This window comes from Macadamia integrifolia, chromosome 6 (assembly GCF_013358625.1).
Source record: "Macadamia integrifolia cultivar HAES 741 chromosome 6, SCU_Mint_v3, whole genome shotgun sequence".
NCBI lineage: Eukaryota > Viridiplantae > Streptophyta > Magnoliopsida > Proteales > Proteaceae > Macadamia > Macadamia integrifolia.
In genome coordinates, this window is record NC_056562.1 from 4,277,531 (window position 1) to 4,296,744 (window position 19,214).

The 19,214-nt window shown below is 40.0% G+C and overlaps 1 protein-coding gene and 1 non-coding gene across 2 annotated transcripts; both read right to left on the reverse strand.

Moving 5' to 3' along the window:
• Nucleotides 1-3,557: 3,557 nt before the first annotated feature.
• LOC122081669 lies at nt 3,558-9,539 on the reverse strand. The gene is made up of 9 exons (XM_042648859.1): nt 8,367-9,539; nt 8,010-8,234; nt 7,737-7,857; nt 6,920-7,584; nt 5,515-6,822; nt 5,283-5,346; nt 4,901-5,002; nt 3,807-3,988; nt 3,558-3,665 (listed from the first exon to the last, which is right to left on the reverse strand). The coding sequence occupies exons 1-9, from the start codon at nt 9,537-9,539 to the stop codon at nt 3,558-3,560; spliced, it is 3,948 nt and encodes a 1,315-aa protein (XP_042504793.1).
• Nucleotides 9,540-15,296: 5,757 nt separating this feature from the next.
• Nucleotides 15,297-15,403, reverse strand: LOC122082913. Its single transcript, XR_006141453.1, has one exon. It is a non-coding gene; the product is annotated as a small nucleolar RNA R71 (small nucleolar RNA).
• Nucleotides 15,404-19,214: the final 3,811 nt, after the last annotated feature.

Sequence of the window (19,214 nt, forward strand, 5' to 3'; positions counted from 1 at the left end):
GAACCTTGAATTTCTGTGTTCATTATTTGTTCTTTTTTTTTTCTACATATTTTAAAGGTTCCGTTTCTACACCAAGGAAAGTGAACCCATATATAACTCTTGAATTTTCCTTTTTTTGGTAAATAAAAACGGGTTCTTGCCAACTAAGCTATTATTTTAGATTTAATAACCACCTTTAAATATAGGCATCGTGTTTCCCTCTTATTTGTAGACTCTTATTTCCTCAATTTTGTGGAAATTTTTTAGATTTAAATAGCAAAAATCCAATTCCCGACCAAATTATATATAGGGTAGTGCAGCCTGGGCCCGGCCCTACACTGGCTTGGGCCTAGAAATTTCAACCCCAGCAATCCTTCGGATTGAAAAAGCCCAACCTAGGCCCTACCAGGCCGGCCAAAGTTGCACACTAGGCAGACCAAATGAAAGAAAAGAATTAAAAAGAGAAATAATATCATCCACTAAAACCCTGGCAGCGCAATCAAGAGATGATTCTGCTTGTTAAGTCCCTAGGCAACGTGGTGTTGTTCTCTGTTCACTTTGTTTCCAAACCTTTTGCTTCGGAGTGTCTGGCTGTCTGCCGTTTGTTATCAGTTGACTTATACGTGGCAATCAAGATTCAGGAGTCCATTGGACGACGTCTATACACAGCCAGCCACACAAAAAAGGTGTCTTTTACAAGTGGCATTAGGTGATTGGTAAGTGGCCAACATGGCCAGTGTAATGAGGGCTCCTAGTTTCATCTATAGGGATATTTATAGCGTCACCTCTTGAGAAATAGCACTTTTGATGAAACATATTTATAGTGTCACCTCTTGAGGAATATCACTTTTGATGAAACATATTTATAGGTCACCTCTTGAGGAATATCACTTTTGATGAAACACATCCTACATTACTCACAATTAGAATCAGATCCCTTATGATCAATCTCTGTTAAGTGCGGATTTGAATAGACTATTTTACCCTTTTGTCTAAAACATATATAAACAAAACCCAATGTATTGACCTTCTATGACCAGAGCACCAAACTCGCATTCGACCTGTGTTCCACCCCTATGAGTGCTCTATCCATAACCCAACCCTTCTTCCTTGCAATCCTGCTCCATCACCGCAACTGAGCTCCATCCCTGCTAGTGAGTGTGGAAAAAAGTATTCTGAGCCAAGGCTAGTGGTTTGGCCAACTCGACTTTCAGATGGGATTGTGCTTAGAATGATATGCCCGATAAACGTACTGGTCAATATTTCTGAGCTCAGCTACTGAATTAAATGTAATCGAGATTGTACTGCATATGGCCATTTTCAATGGAAAATTTATGCTCTCTCTCTCTCTCTCTCTCTCTCTCTCTCTCTCTCTCTCTCTCTCTCTCTCTTATTGGAGTTTTAAGTTTCAAAACAACTCTTTTCTTTTGTTCAAGTACTTTGTTTCTAGTGACGAATGTGAGCTAAAGTTTAGTCCTCCATTGAAAACTTGTAAAAGTTTGTTTGGGTGTATATATAGGAATTCGTCTTTAAGGGACATAGGGTTCCTTAGAGAGAAGTCTCTCCACTCCCTCATGTGTGGGGATTGTCAGGGTATTTTTCCAATCATGCGAGTGCCAAGCCAAGCCAAGCCAAGCCAGACCGTGACCGTGATTGTGACCATGGATGAGGTCGGTTTCGGGCACCGGTGTGGGTGTGGGTGTGGGTCCTCCTTCCCTTAGTTTTTAGTCAAATGTTTTTGGCTCCAAAATTCGAAATTTCAATTTGAGATTGGATTTTTACTATCAGTACATGTATACATGTATATTATAAAAGAGACACCTATACGTATGGATACATGCATACACTAACACCTCTACGTTTGTTCATACACTGTAGAGAAGAAATACATCCTATGTATGAAAGGACACATACTTGTGCATATGGTACCTGTAAATGTACAAGTACATTAAGGCTTATAAATACCCAATGCCTACATGCATGAAAATCACAACAAATCCAGAGAGTAATGTCTGTTATACCAAATATGTTTCTGTATTGGATTCCAGTTTGTTTCTTCTTCTCTCCTCTCTCTCTTTGAGTTCTTAGTATAGTTTACGAACTCTCTTTCTTAATCATACTTAAGAGTGCAACCTTTGTGATTAAGGATGATTTTATCTTAGAGGTAAAAGAGCAGGTCAATCATGTATGCACAAATAGGGGCTCTTGAACACCTTAAGGAGAGTATATACATACGACTTCACCCTAATGTACCTGTATATGGAATTTTCTACTACTTCTACTATTGTACCTGATCTCTACAACATAGAAGGACTATATCTCAAAGTCTATACATTATTTACTGTTTCATTACAGATAAGTCTAACACTGCCCTATTATATTACTGTTACAAAATCTCTCTCTCTCTCTCTCTCTCTCTCTCTCTCTATATATATATATATATATATTTGAGCAATTTGTTAGAATAAGATGGAAAACAATAAAATCCCAAACCAGTCAAAACGTAGAAAGCAACGGATTTAGGAGGAAGTCATAATCTGATCGATCTTTGTTAAATAAACCAACCTCTCCACAATCTCGGCCAGCAACTAACCTTATCGCCAATACCAGCCCGCCCTTCTTCCCCGCTGACGCAGGGCTACTGTCCTCAAATCTCTTTTCTTTCTTTCTAGTTATTGAACCTCTCTAACTATTTTTGACGGAAAAAGTAAGGTGATCTATGGAAGTATCTGTTTGCACAGATGAACACATAAAATATTCCATCGAATATGGCCATATACATCAACAATCTCAATTTGAAAATCAAACTCGAAGTTTCGACTCTCTTCAAAACTGCTTCAATTGAGTGTACTAAAATCTTGATCTAGTGAAGAAGAAACAATCATCACCACATGTTGTCAAATTTTAGTTGGAGATTTATGGGGCGGCTGTTGTGTTATACGCAAAGGATTCATGGAAACTTATTGGAGTTGTGAGCTTAAGTTTAGTCTCACGTTGAACTTATAAAAGTTTCTTTGAGTATATAAATGGGAATTAGTTTTTAAGGGACATAGGGTTCCATAAAGGGAAGTCTCTCCACTCTCTCATGTGTGGGGGGTTGTCAGGGTGCTTTCTCAATCATGCGAGCCATGTCTTTCAGTCCATTTCTCCTTCTCTCCTCTCTCTTTTAGTTCTTAGTATAGCTTACAAACTCCCTTTAATAGTCACACTTAACACTACTCATTTAATTATTCTTTTATAACAAAACTAAAAAAAATAGTAAGTTTTTATATTGGTTTGGTTGGCTTCTGTTTTTCCCCTTAAATTCATTTTGATATCCAAAGAAAAGTAAGAAAAATATTAGGATATAATATTTATTGCTTTGTCGTTTATGCTTCACAATTTTCTACTTTTTTCGCTAAAGGGTCATGTATATTAAGAGAAAAGGGAAAAAAGTAGAAACTGTACAAAGAGGATCCATAAAAAGAGGATCCAAAGAAAAACAAAAACAGAAATCACCCCACCTAGAACCCACCCCCACCTACGGCATTGCCATCAGCGGAAAGATAGGTGCTAGGCCAAAAAACAGAAAATGAAAACTAATAAAATCTGAATACCGATCTGCCCATCGCATCCTCAGCCATGAAGTCAAGCACCTCAGGAGGCCATGCCACCACTGATGAATATGCTTCCTTCTTAGCAACCATCTGCGCCAGAAAATCTGCTATAGGGTTTGCCTCTCAATAACAATGAGTGATTTTCCATCTTATACCACTGAGATAAGAAATAAGGGAAGACCACCTTTGCCAAACAAACCACGGGACCTAGCCCCTTTGAAACATGAGCACCACAGCACCCGAGTCACATTCAATCCACAAGGATGCACAATTCAGCTCTCTTGCTCTCTCAATTCCTTCAATTAAAGCTTGAAATTCAGCATGGAAATTTGAAGCTATTCCTAAATAGGAGCTATAAATCGCTACAATCTGGCACTTGCTGTCCCTTATAATGCCACCTGCTCCAGCATTCCCTGGATTACCCAAGGACGAGCCATCACAATTTAGCTTCCACCATCCATCCATCGGAGGCAGTCAGAAAATTTCTTACACCCCTTTAATCTTCCTTCTTGGCACCTCTATATTAAGCTTCAAGCATCTCTCAGAATCTAGTCGAGATTTTATTCTGTCATTTTTTCCTGGGCCACGTCTTCTAATCTCCTCCATTATTGTATGAAAAACTTGACCATAAGATCGATGGAGACCCCTAAATCTTCTAGAATTCCTTTCCATCCAAATAAAGTATGGAACAAGAATCAAACCAGCCATCCACATTTGAGACAGTCCAATGGATTTGGATTTTTGAGTCCACCATGAAACATGCACTAAAAAATCATCCCCCTGATAGGACCAATGAAAACCAAAGACTTCAGAAAACGCCCTCCAAATGTAGACAGCTCCATCACATTCCACGAACAAGTGATTTATAGACTCCTCAACTTTATTGCACACCTCACACCTAGAAGGGAGCGGCACTCCTTTTCTTTTTACCTTGTCATCACAAGAAAGCTTTCCATGTATAAGTCTCCAGCCAAAAACTGATTGGCGGGGGATCAAAACCGAGCTCCACACCATTTTTGCCTAGCCCACTTTAGGAGAAACCTTTCTCAATGCTTCCCAGGCCGATTTAGTGGAGAAAGCTCCTAATGAGGATAGAGACCAGTAGCATTGGTCTTTCTGACCTTGTGGCAAAGATATATTCCCTATAGCTTTGAATATATCTTTTAAAAATTCAGTCTGAATAGGGGGAAAACACCACTTACCATCTTCAATAAAATCTACCACTCTGCAATTGCTATAAGAAAAATGAGACAAAGGGAGGGGGGAGAGCTCAGCAATAGACAAAGGACCTATCCATCGATCCTTCTAAAAAAATATGTCCTCACCTGTACCCACCATCCACAGCTCAGATAGAGATACAAAATTCCACATCTTCGCAATTCCTTTAAACACTGAAGATGCTCTATAACCCTTCTTGAGGTCTCCACCTTCATTCACAAATCTAGCCCGCAAAAAAGGAACTAAAAGCAGATCCTTCATGCTTCATTTGCCACACAAGTTTGCTAATCACCGCACAGTTGACATCCCTCAATCGCCTGATACCTAAACCCCCTTCCTCCTTAGGTCGGCATATCTCTTCCCATTTCACAGTGATTTTCTTCACTGTGGAAATATCCCCAGACCATAGGAAATTCCTAATCCAGCGTTCCACCGTTTTAATCACCGATTCAGGCCACCAATAAATGGAAAAATTATGAATAGGCATACCTAAGATCACAGACCGAATGAGCTCTGCACGACCAGCCATTGAAAGGAGTTTGCCTTGCCATCCCTGTAATCGAGATTTAATTTTATCCATAAGAGGAAGCATCCTATCCTTCTTGACAGCGCCCTTGAAGATCTCAACCCCAAGGTACCTCGTCGGAATAGAGCAAATTGGGATACCTAGCAGATCAGAAATATACCTCTTCCTGTGAGGGGCGACTTTGCCAAAAAAAACCTTACTCTTCTCCAAGCTTATTTTTTGGACAGAAAATTCTTGGTAATTAATCAGGAATTCTCTCAGACATCTAACATGTTTTGCTCCTGCGTTCATGAAGATAAAAATATCATCCGCGAAAAGCAGATGATTGGGGACAGTAGCACCTCTAGGACCAGGGAGCGCCTTCAGTTTTCCTTCCTTTAATAGACCATTTAGACCCCTGCACAACACTTCTTTTGCCAAAATAAAAAGCATAGGAGATAGCGGATCCCCTTGTCGCAAACCTTTCTCAACTCCAAAGAAACCCACCGGACCACCATTCAATAACACTGAAATTCTAGAAGAAACCAAAATTTCATGAATCCAAGCTAACCACACATCCGAAAAGCCAAATTTTTTCAAGACCGCAAAAAGAAAATCCCATGACAATGTGTCATAGGCTTTCTGCACGTCAATCTTAATACCTATGCCTCCCCCTCTGACAGATGTATGTAATAAATTAGCAAGCTCAGAGGCTAATCCAATATTAGATGAAATAATCTTACCTTTCTGGAACGCCCCTTGTTCATCTGACACCAATCGAGGAAGAAGGCAAGATAACCTCTCAGCCATGATCTTTGATAGGACTTTACAGAAAAAGTTTGCCATGCAGATGGGGCGAAATTTATCCAGAGAGACCGCTCCCTCCACCTTTGGAATTAGCGTCACAAAATTGTTATTTACCCCATTTGGAAGCTTCCCACCGCGGAAGAAAGCAATCACAGCCCCACAAAAATCGTCACTCACTATCTCCCAACACTGTTTAAAGAAAGCACCTGGGAACCCATCAGGGCCAGGAGAGCTATCTGGATCCAACCCCCATACCATCTTCTTAATCTCTTCTCTGGTAGGAATAGCTTCTAATATGGAAGAGTCCTCCCTATTCACCTCATTAGGAATCACCTGCAACAGCTCCATATGATCTATGCAATGGTCTGCTTTATGAAAATTTTCAAAAAAAAGTGACACATATTCTGCCATCTGCATCGGCTCAGAGACCACTGTACCATCTTGTTTTTTCAAAGCATGAATGCTGTTTTTTAAACGTCGCACCTTAACCGATAGATGAAAAAATTTTGAGTTACGGTCTCCAAGTTTCGCCCAATTGCAGCGAGCTTTTTCAGCCCAAAGTTTTTCGTGCATCTCTACTGTTTTCAAAAGCTTAGTTTTCGCCTCTGCTTCTCTGGAGTATAACTCATCAGACATCCCTATCTGGTCAATAGTTCGCTGGACTTCCTCCACTTCTGCAGTAGCATCTTTAAGAGCTACATCGAAGTTAGGGAAAGTCTGTCTTGCCCACCCTTTTAGAGCACTCTTCACTTAATTTATATGCCAGCCTGCCAATGGGACCACCCCTAACCTCCCTAGACCACACATCCCTCACCAGGTCCACAAAGGATTCCTCTTCCATCCAAAAACGATGAAGTCTGAACGGGGCATTTCGAGGCTTAGGAATCGCTGCTGAGAAAAAAAGGATTGGAGCATGATCTGAAATTGATCTATGGAGCACCTTCTGACCACAATCACCAAAAACATCCAACCATTGAGCATTGAAAAAACTTCTGTCAAGCCCTGCCGCCACATGTCCTCTACATCTATTGTTTGTCCAGGTAAAATTGGATCCTTGGGAAGGAGAGCTAATCAAATCACAAGCATCCACCATGGCCTGGAACTCTGCCGCGGCACCCACATTGAATCTACCAGGACCCCTCTTCTCATGGGAATATAATGTGGCATTAAAGTCCCCCAAAACAACCCATGGACAGGACAGGGCAGCCACAATGCCCATCTCCACCCAAAGATTCCTACGCTCTGCCCTGAAACACGAAGCATGAATCACAGAAACCACAACCTGCTGACCATTCCATTGCATAGAAACTGAAATCATCTGCTCTGAGGACTGAACCACCACAGGCCTCGCAAGAGAATTTTTCCAGACTACCCAGAGGTTTGGCACTTTATCAAGACGGGAGTTATGGATAAATTCAGACATGAATCCCAGTCGATTAAAAAAACGAGCAGGGAAAGAAAAAGAATCCACCATGGGCTCTGCAATACACACCACATCAGGGGAGTGATCACGAAGAAAAATATGCAACGCTCTAGAAGCCGCTGCCTTTCGAACACCTCGGATATTCTAATAGAAAATCCGCATAATTAAAAAGATGTTCCATCAGACTTGTCCGACCTCAAGGTCTGACCACCACCTTTCTTTTTCTTTTTCTTTTTCTCCCCTGCGTCAATTCCTTTCTCAATCATCTCTGCTGCCTTGTCGACGACTTGAACTCCCATCCGAGCAATCTCCTTCCTGCTCAAAGGGAGCTGCAATGGGGTAGTATACTCCCTATTCATCACTGTACGACCCCCCTGCCGGTCAGACCTCCTCGAGAACTCCCTAGGGACACCCCTGTCCTTTTGTGACGAGCAGAAGACCTCACCCCACCCTGAGAGGAGGATGCAATAGCCTTGCTCACCTGCTGCTGAATCTCCAATGGTCCAGTGATTAAAACTGAACCCAACTGGTTCGGTTCTCCTTCCTTAACCATATCCCAGTCTGATTCCTGCCCAGATTCAGAGGAAGACTCCTCATCAGACCGGCCCACCTCATCATCAGAAAATAATGCCTCCTTATCTGAATCAGAAGATTCAGACTGTATTTCCTCACTATCATGAGCTTCCTTATTTAAAATCTCCCCCTCCTTAGCCGTTTCCAGATTTTTCGAAATAGGAATAATTGAATTGTGAGATGGAGAAATCAAATCAATTAAAATCTCACCTTCTTCCACATTTGGTAACTAAGGCAGAGAATTAAGAGGAAAACAAGATCCCACCAGTACTCCATCAGTGTTCACACATTTTGAATTTGAATTCTCAAGATCGTGATCCCTTGTTTCCAAAGAAGTGTTGATGCAAACCGGTGAGTTACTCGTTCCCGAGTTGACTCTGTCTTCTTCGTACACCGCCCCTGGTATCTCTGCATTGGCTCGAGCATTTTGCCGCTCGTCATAGGCCTTCTTTTCTCGGCAGGTATGAACTTGGTGCCCCAGTTTTTTGCAGAAACCGCATTTGCCCAATGAATCCTCGTATATCAACTGCTGCTTGAACCAGAACAAAATTTGAGTCCCAGGCTGTTTGCGTTCCACTTGGATTTCCTCCAGCCTTGGAACCCCCACTTCCATCTCCACCAGAACACGAGCATAATTTCCGTATATAACGCTCTTGGTGCGTTGATCGAGACCAACTGGCCTCCCTACTGCCTTGGCCATTGTCAATAATACCTTTTCATGCCAATATTCCAGAGGAAGATCTGGAAATCGCACCCAAACCAGGACCTTATTGATCAATTTTTCATGGATGCTAAAATCTGGACGCCATCTTTGAAACCGAACGAGTTGACCTCCAATCTTCACAGGGCTTCGCTTCCACATCTGGGCCATGTCATGCTCAGACTCAAATTGAAAGATCGTGAAGCCCTTACCCATGGGTATCATCTTCACTTTACCTTTTAGTTTCCAAGAGTCACGGGCTTCTCTGCGAACATCATCCAGGGAAAGAAAACGAAAATTGATTCTGCCAATCAAGGCAAATTGATATTTTAGTAATCTATCCTCGTAAGCCTCCTGGGGAATGATCACCTTGGTCGAATTCCCTGCATGAACAGGGTCGGGAAGTTCATCCACCATCGGTGTGTTTGAGCCTACCACATTCGCATAAGATTTGTGTGGTATTTGATCAGTTGAGACGGTCACTTTTGCAGAAGCTTCGGTATCAGAACCAACAATGGAGGCAAAGGATTTATTTGCAGTAGCAGAAGGCTCCTTTCCTCCATCCAACACCGCCTTCTCCATTGGAGGATGAGCCTTCCAAAAATCTGTTAACTGGAGTTGCCTTCCCCTATCCGGCGGGAAGCCACCTCCTAGACCATCCCCTGTGACTGTCAAAGGGCTCTCAGACATCTTCTCCAAATTCGTCAGCTCACAATTTTCTACTTTATGTCTTAACATGTTCTAATATGTATATCTAGTTTGCTTTGGCCTTTTACCTCTCCGGGATGAAAAGACATTGAGAAGAAGAGCTGAAGAGAAAACTTGATTCTAATTGGCACAAACCATACTGATGAAATATCTAAAATTACAGTTGCCCACTTTGAGCATTCCATAAGATTAAATTTTCTCGGTGTAGTGTCGGTGAAATGGATACATGCCTATGAAGTCTCTGAAATTAAATTCATTTATTTTATTTTATTTATATATTTATTTCTGAAATTTTTATTTTCATTTCTTGACATCCAAACGTAGCCTAAATATGAACTCTTTATAAAAATTCTCAAAAAATATAGTGGACTTGGATTAGAGCTTTAATGCTTAGATTGCATGGGTTAAGGTCAATTTGGTATCCCAAAGCTATAAGGGGATGATGATCCTCTTCAAGCATTTGAAGCATTTACAGTGGGCGTGCTTTTGACTAGAACTTAATCAGTGTCATTTCTAGTGTAGGGGTAGCTGATTCCTTTTCCTGGAGGGCATTGTCCATTGCAAGCAGGACATTCTCGTCCAAATCCTCTCCATGGTTGAAGAAACTTATAATCCACTCCCCAGCTATATTCCTCGCATAGTCAATCAGACAAGATAAAACCGACAGACCAGAGGTAGGGCTTTGTTGGCAACTCTATCGCTCGGCCTAGCTACCTAGCTATCCCTTCACTATTCCCTTTCCCACTCTCTTCCTTCGGAATAAATTGTCTTAAAAAAAAAAGCATTTTCTTTTATATATATATATATGTGCATCTAAGCAATCAAACCATCGGGTTTAGAGCATGTCGATAAGATCTAACCGATTGGATTCTCTTTCTCTCTTCGAGCAAGCAGGGTGCATGAGAGAGATAGATAGGCAGGAGGAGCAATGGAAGCAATAACAACCAATAGGCAAGTTGGGAATTTGTCCAAAGCCTCAATAAAATCCGATTTTCCAGTGTGTGATCATCATTGAAATCCTTTTGTACATCTTCAGTTTTTTTAGTTTTTAATCTTTGACACTATCTCTTCTAAAGGGTTCTCTCTTTGGCTCAATGTGTAAATACATTGTCTTGCTTGTCCATCATTTTTATTGTATGCATGTTCGGTTGCATTTCCTTCCTTGTGGAGGATGCTCCAAAAACTCACATTCTTTAGGTGAAAACTATTTCAGTTTAAGGTCCATAAGTAGGGCATTTTGTCACAAGGGTATTAAGGAGGTTTTCTCATTTGGATTCATCTTCATAATGAGGATAGAGTTGGAAAACAAAATGGAATTAGAGCTGATATCGGTAGACGAAAAGGAAAGAAGGAAACAAAAATTTCTAGGTTTAGAAACACTACACAATCATCTTCAAGAGCTTGATCAGATTATCATTCGTAATCTGATTGAGCTGATTTATTGACAACAGCATTGCAACACATTGGTCTTCATCCTGTACGGTGTGATTGTCGTTCAGTGTTCTCTAAGTCAGTGTTCCAACAACATTTTTTGTTGCCCTTATTTTGGTGAGATCTCTTCAATTTCTTCCTCTCTCTTTTTGGAATTCATTTTGTTAATGATGTATGCCAATGATAAGTTATTCTTGATGTTTGAAATGATTATATGCTTGTAATCTTAGTTAGAGAAGACTCTTGTCTATTCCCTTTATTTGGTGATAGTGGATTTTAATGGATTATGGTTATGTGATTTTTACTCTTCACATTCAAGTTTTCCACGTTAAATTGATGGTGTTCATGTGTGCGTTTATGATGGATTTAATTATTGATTCATTCATTTGGTTGATGTCCTGAGAACTTGATTATTACACTTAATGTGTTTGATAAATCGCTCCATCAAACTCTACTTGATTACATCCTATTAGATTTAGTCAAGAGGGAAAGAGATTATTCCTTGATATTTGTTAACTTGATATACATCTCTCTATTAGTGCATTTATCCCCACTAAAGTGGTATCAGAGCTTAGTTGATTACTAAGTTACTTGTCAGGTTGAACAATGAAAGCTAATACAAGTAGGATGGTTACCCTAAATGGTTACCTATATGCACATCCCACATCGCTTATCTAAAGAGGGAACCTTGTGGTGGTGGTGGTGGTGGTGATGGCGTTGGAGGAGCTTCGTGTGGAGTTGGAAGAGTCGTGATGGAGTTGGATTATCCTTGATCGATATGGCTTTCATTTTGTTTTTTGTTTTTTTTTTTTTTTTTTTGGTTTTTTGGTTTTTTGGTTTTTTGGTTTTTTTGTTTTTTGTTTTTTGTTTTTTTGTTTTTGTTTTTTGTTTTTTTAGATTTTCATATTTCACATATGTTAATGTGTTTTAAGAATGGTGTTTGTAAGGGTGTCAATTTCAAATCGAAACTGAGACAAATTAATCAAACCAAACCAAACCGAATTTATTCGGTTCAAATTCGGTTTGAGTATGTGAGTATGCTCCTCGGTTTGACTCGGTTTTGATTTAGGGTGTAAGAACCGTCAGTTTGAACCAAAACTGAACTGAATTGCTCTTAAAAGTTAAAACAATAAAAATGAAAAAACCCTAGTATCATCAAGACTTAAGAGGGAATTTTCAATATTCACTTTTGAGTTTTGACTCATAGAGGAGGCTGCGGTGACTGTGAGCAACTCGGTTCTTATCCATCTTCTTCTCTCCCATCTTCTTCTTCTTTTCTAGACGTTAGGCTTGTTAGAGAATAGAGATTAAAGTGGTTTTCTCCAGTGATTTTTAGCTGTATCACTTGCAACATGCACCCAAGGTAATTATTATTCCTCTTTTTAGTAATTAAAGAAAAAAGCATGTTGTGTCATTTTGTGGCCCCCTGGTAAAAACCTTTTCCGATTTTTTTTTTAGTGTTCTTAATATTAGGTAGTCTATTTTATGGCTTTATCACTTGTAGCCTGCACCCACCCAAGCCCCAAGGTAATTCTTCTTCCTTTTTTAGTTATTAAAGAAGAAAATATGTTCTGTGGTCCCCTACTGTAAAATTTTTTCTAATTTGTTTTTAGTACTAGACAATCTATTACATAACCAAAATACCACTCCATAGACGGATTGAGGAGCCCATTTGCTCTGTGTGTGTGTGTGTGTGTGTGCAATTAAACAATAGATTATCACACTTGCCAAGGCCACTGTGAGTTGGTAGATACCACCATTTTTCATTTATAAAATAAAAAAATGCACAGGATTGGTCCACATTATAAGTTCATTTTTATATAGAACATAATATGTTGATGTTGTTTTAGTTATGTTTCATTTTATGTAGATGCAACCTGATTTTGTATGCTATGCTGATTTATGATTGGTGGTTATATTTTATGTTCTTTTTGTATATTGATGAGCACAATAATATGTGAAATCTTAGGGATACAAGTATACATTTTACCCCACTTTGGATAGTACTACTTTTATTTTTCTTTTTTTTTTTAGTTTCCAAGTCTACAAGAGAAAGTATTTAAAGTGAATCAAGAACCAGTCCAAAGGTGGGACCCACTCATTTGTACCACATCCTCTCTCTTATAAAATCCTGAAGATTATTTTCTCTCCTTGCCACCTCACAAGATCTTGAAGATGCTATGCAGAGATTCCTTTTTGATTTAATCAAGATTGCAAGATATTGGTCAATATTGTGAGGAAAGAATAGAATTTGTTAATTTTGGAAACAGATTCTCTCTTTCCTCACACAATATCTCAGAGAATGGGGATTTTTACCAAGATTTAATTTAATTTAATTTTCTTTCTTTTCTTAAAGAAGACTTGTAGAAGGAAGGAGACATAAAACCCACTTCCTCCCCCCTCCTATTTTATTATTCCCCTTAGTTTATTTTCTATTTTATGCTTAGTTTTCTTCTCTCTCTCCCTTTCTCACTCTTTAGTTTTAGTTCTTCCCTATTTTTGCTTTAATCACTTTTCTAATAGTTTTTTATGTCAATTAATGCAAGCACTCTTTTATTCTTATTCAGCCTTTTATGTTTAAGATTTATGCAATTGAGTTGTAATTTTTAAAGTTATAGTCCTAGGCTTAGATCTAGGTGACAAGATCACGAGCCGTGGAGCATTTTTTTTCTTTCAAGTTCAGTTTTTTTTTCAAGATTTGTTTTCTCTAGTACTAGAAATTTAATATTTGATTTATTCCAGATCTAGTTTTTAGTACTGATAGTATCTCAAATCACCCAAGCTTTCAAGTTCAAGCATTGATTCAATTCCAGATCTGGTTTTTAGTATTGGTAGTATCTCAAATCACCCAAGTTTCAAGTTCAAGCATTGATTCAAGTAAGTAGGCTTCTTTAGTAGTCTTCTCTCCCCCCTCTCATTTCCTTTTCTGACTACCCTTTCTTTCTTAATTTAAGATTTTAATTTCAGTCGTTGCATTATTGCTATCCCTTTCCCCCAAAGTTCATGGCTACTGTATGTGTTGGCTTTGCCCTTCCTAGCTATAGAACCATCAATTTATTGCTTTTATTTTAATTGTCTCCCTTTTCCTAAAACCAAATAAAGTAATCCTTGTAAGAGTTACTCTCTGGTCAAGTAGGAAGCTCATATTATGATGCATCCCTCGGGTTAAGTAGAGAAACTTACTTGTGAGTCTCTCTCTAGCTTTCTCCTATTTCTTTTACTTTATTTTTATTTCAGCATTTTTTTTCTTTATTATTTTTTTTAAAATTACGTGGGTTGTCTATTTTTAGTTATTTATTTATTTAATTTTAATTGCATGGCTTGTGTCTTTAAATTCTTAGACGACGAATGGTTAGGACGTTATTTTAGATACATATGTTTAGGACGGTAATTAGAATTAGGTCACACCCGTTAATCGGTTCACTTTCACATTATTAAAAGAAATAAAAAAATAAAGTGGCTGCTCTCCCTGTGTTCGACCCATAGCTACTCTGATCCGTACGCTTGTTGCTACATTTTAAATCCCAAAAAATTTTTGGCGCTATTTTCGGAGAGACAATTTCATATTATTTTTCGCTTTCTTTTAGTAAATCAAAGTGCTTTGTTTGCTTTGTTTTGTTTTTCCTTTTCTTTTATTGAATTCTTGAGAAGAACAACTTGCAATAATAGTTGTATCGGTGGAGGTCACCATACCTCATAGTATGATAAAGATAGGTTTCGCCCTGTAGTAGTACCTCAGGAATTGACCTGAGCAACCCTGGATCCCTGCCGGTAAACTCCCAAAAATCCAAAAAAATCATCATAAAAAAAAGTTTTGCTATCCATTCTTTTGTGCTTGTCTTACTCTAGTTGTGGGTAGTTTCTGTTGCATGAGTGTTAGGTGGGTACGTAATACTAAGAATCGGCTAGAAAGAAGAGATCCAACAAGTAGTGACCCTATACATTTGCTCTCTTTGAAATCCTTCAATATGGGAGACCAACAGCAAAATCCTTCACTTAAATCTCTGAAAGATAGGTTCTACCCTGCTAGAACAGCCTAACCTTCCTGCATAGTTCTACCACAAGCCCAGGGCAATAATTTTGAACTTAAATCTCAATACATCACTATGTTGCCCCACTTTCATGGGTTGACCTCTGAGGATGCATACCTATTTCAAAGGGAATTTGAAAAAGGTATGTGTTCTAATTAAGATCCAACAGCTTTCTGATGATGCTGTTAAGCTTAGGTTTATCACTTTTGCATTGAAAGACCAAGCTAAGAAGTGGTTGTATGAGTTACCCACAAATTCCATAACTTCATGGGAACAGTTCACAGTTATCTTCCTTAAGAAGTTTTTCCCAATTCACAAGACCAATAAACTTAGAAGTGATACCCTTCAGTTTAGGCAAAAGCCTAGTGAGTCATTTTCTAAACTTATGGAGAGATTCAAAGATCTACTCCAAGAATGCCCTCACCATGGCCTAGACCTATGGCATTTATGTCAAATAATTAATGAGGGTATTGATTACCCAACTAAACAAATGATAGAGTCTATGTGCCCTAGGGATTCACATCCTTTACAGATGAAGGAAAGGCATGGGAATTCTTACTTGACTTAGCTGACAAAACCCATGAGTAGAAATCAACCCAAGAGAGTGAAAGAACCATAGGAGGAAAAGGATATTTTGTGGATGGGATAGTAGCCAAGGAAGCCCATTTGGATAGCCTATTCAAGAGAATTGAGGCTATTGTTCCTAGAGAGCCACCATCAGATAATTTGGTTAAGATTTGTGCTTGGTGCCAGTCCCCTGGACATCTCCTAGAAGAATGCCCCAACACCTCTGGAGGCACTTCTAATGATAGTGTTAATGCTTTATACCAGAATAATCCATATAATAATACCTACAATCCAGGATGAAGAAATCACCCAAATTTCTCTTAGAATCAGGGCAACCAAGCAAGGCCTTCCAATTTTCATAATCAAGGTCAACCTGGACTCCAAAGGCTTCCCCTTGCACAACAATCTTTTTTCCCAAAATACTTTTCCTAAGTCAAATGTAGGACCTCAGGCTAGTTTTTTTAGGGCCCCTCTCCTATCATCTTATTAGCAACCCCTGAGTTTATCAACACTGGAGAGGTAAGTAGAATAAGTGACTTGAAAAAAAATATGGCCCTCCTTATGGCAAGCCATCAAAATCTTACGAGAGAACTCACTCAAGTTGTCTCAATTATGCGTGAGAGGGAGAAAGAAACTTTACCCAGTCAACCAGAGCCTAACCCTAGGCATCATCAGCCTGTTAGTTCATAAACATCAACTAATGCCCCACTGAATATAGTACAAAGTCAGACCCAACAAGGGCCCTCTAACCAATGTAATGTTGTTTATGCCCTTAGGAGTGGTAGAGAGTACCAAAAGAGCATTCCTAAATCTTCCTCATCTATTACTTATGTTAACTCTCATTCAGTTGAGGACACAAGTGTGCCTCTTGTTTTAGGTTTGTCTGATGAACCTAAAGATTTTTCTGAAACTAAAGATGATTTGGTTGAGGAAACAAAAAATGATTCTTTTGAACAGGGGCAAATCCCTAACAGTCCTTTTGTTCATCCTGTCCCATTTCCTAATCGCTTGGTAAACAAAAGGAAGACTGCTTCCATGGACAAAATTTTAGAAATCTTCAAAAAGGTAGAAGTGAACATTCCCCTTTTGGATGCCATATCCCAGATCCCTGCCTATGCAAAGGTACTGAAAGATTTGTGTACTCACAAACGTATCACTAGTGTGCCCAAAAAGGCATTCTTGATAGGTAACATTAGTTCCATAATTACTCAGCCTATAGTAGCCAAGTATAATGATCCAGGGAGCCCTACCATATCTTGTGTCATAGGCCACCTACATTGAGCATGCCTTACTTGACCTTGGCGCAAGTGTGAATCTTTTACCTTACCATGTGTACAAGTAAGTTGGACTGGGAGAATTGAAAGCCATTGGAACTACTCTTCAGTTGGCAGATAGGTCTGTTAAAATTCCTAAAGGGATGGTTGAGGATGTCATACTAAAGGTGGGGGAATTTATTTTCCCTTTTGATTTCATTGTGCTAGATACCAAGCCCTTCTCAACCAAGGATGAGATCCCAATAATTCTAGGAAGACCATTCTTGGGTACCAGTAATGCATTAATCAACTGTCGGAATGGTTTCCTAAGATTATCTTTTGGTAACCAAACTGTTGAGTTTAACATGTTTAGGATAGGCAAGCTGTAACCCGGTCTAATTAAGCAGTTGACCTGGTTAAACCATGCAGGAACCGAACCAGAGGGAGTTAGAGCGGGTTCCTTATGGGTTATGATGGCAAGGGTGACCTTAAACACCGGCTAGCCCGACAAGTCCGAGCCAGTGCCAGAAGAGACGGGAGTGCCCAAGCCGTGTATATGCACCTATCATAAGATCATGTACGGATAAAGTAGGTATTATAGCCGTGTTTTAAGGTATATACGTATGCTACATCGTATGCCAGGGGTGGGGTTTGTGCCGAGGCCCGAACTCTGTCAAAATCCCAAGTTTTGGCCCTCAGGTGGGCGGACAGGTGGGTGCACCCACCCACCTGAGTGACCCATCCATGTGCACTATTCACTTATTTAGGAATTATATATATATATAGCATTTATGACTTTATTTTCTTTTCATTTATGACACCCGTACGTTGGTGAGAAGAGTAAAGAGGAGAGAGAAAAGAAAGGGAAGAAGAAGAAGGGAAGAGAAGGAAGAGGAAGAAGAGAAGGATTTCAGTGGCGTCGAAGCTTGATCTTTCCATTCCGGTGCCGGAAGAGTGATCTTCAACTCTAGATCTACATTTGGAGGTAAGCAAAGTCGGGTTCTTTGAACATTCACCATACTCAAGCTTAAACCCTTGATTCGAGTAGGGTTTCTTGAGATCTTGTAAATCTCCTTTGAAATGATGAATCTAAGGTTTAATAGATGATTTATGTGTTGATCTTGAAGGATTTGAAGAGGTATTGACAGGGTGGAAGAAGCATTGTAGGTTTGAAGTGATTTGGAGGGTTTGAAGTTGTTCTTGAGCAAAGAAGGTAAGATGGTTTCTCATCCCTTGAATCTAACATAGATCTAGGTTAGAATCATCCTATAAGACTTTGAAGGTGTGAAGAATGGGTTGGAAAAAGCCCCATTTGAATCCCCAAAGAATGGAGGAAGTTGGGAAGAAACAGTGTCTTTCCCGCCAAGACCGATGGGTGGAACCGGTGGGCCCCTACCCGCCTATGGGCACCCACCTGAGAGGGCAGGGGCCTTCGGGCACAACCGGCGGGCCACCCTACCCGTCGGTCCTAGCAGGGGCCCCTGGCCCAACCGGTGGGCCCTACCGGTGGGCCCCTACCCGTCGGTCCAAACCGGTGGGTAGGACCGATGGGCCAGACAGCCCACCTATCTGACCCGCCTGTGTGGCTCCAAAGGTGATCCTTATGTCCGATTGGGCCCAAATCGGACGTGTGACATTCTTTTAACGTTCTAAACATGATTTTGTCATCGAATCTCGTTAATTTTGATTCCAAATGGTGAAGTACTAATCCCGCTCAATTATATTGGGTTCACCAAATCCTACCCGTTTCGCAACGGATCTCACCCGTACCGAACGGGAATCCTTGTACGCTACAGGTAAGTGGGGAGAGGACGTTTGGCCTTGTTTCAAGGCATTGTTTGGCATTTATTTAATTGTATCTAGTCTAGTTATGCCATCATGAATATGCTATGTAGATTAGTCATCCTCACCTTAATATGCATGTGTGCTATGTTTACTTTCCAAATGCCAATTGAATGAGATGTTTATATGTTGAATGTGGACATCATTGTGCATGATCCATTGATAGACTAGATGCCGTAGTCGACTTGGAAATGAGTGCATTGGTGGCCCGTGGAATGGGACGCGGTGGCACTATGCAATCGTACTATTGTCATATAGGAGCATGCGGTATTAGGATTTTCACCATCCCGTGCTACGACCCTTCCTAACAGGGGTTAAGGTGTTGGGTTATCATTTGGGGGGAAGCAGTGGTCGCGGTTGTCGGGTCACTATGGCGGTTAGACATAGCCCGACGGGTTATGTAGGACAGTCGGCAACCCTGGTGGTACATTCAAGAGGGGAAATCGTACTGCTTTTAAATTGTTGGAGTCAGCACCTTTATTTTCAGTCATTTATATTTCTGTTGAGAGCCGGTGGATGGCATTGTCTTTACTTTTTCGAGTACTCACGGTGGGCCTTCTTCGACAACCCTATAGGCGTAT

Excerpts from the sequence above, each read along its gene's own strand:
- LOC122081669 (XM_042648859.1), bottom strand. The coding sequence starts at position 9,539 with ATGTTAAGACATAAAGTAGAAAATTGTGAGCTGACGAATTTGGAGAAG. Across the intron at positions 6,823-6,919 it reads AGGAATCCTTTGTGGACCTG|ACTTTCCCTAACTTCGATGT; the intron begins GTGAGGGATGTG and ends TGGGCAAGACAG. Across the intron at positions 5,347-5,514 it reads TAAGCTTGGAGAAGAGTAAG|GGATGGCAAGGCAAACTCCT; the intron begins GTTTTTTTTGGC and ends TCTCGATTACAG.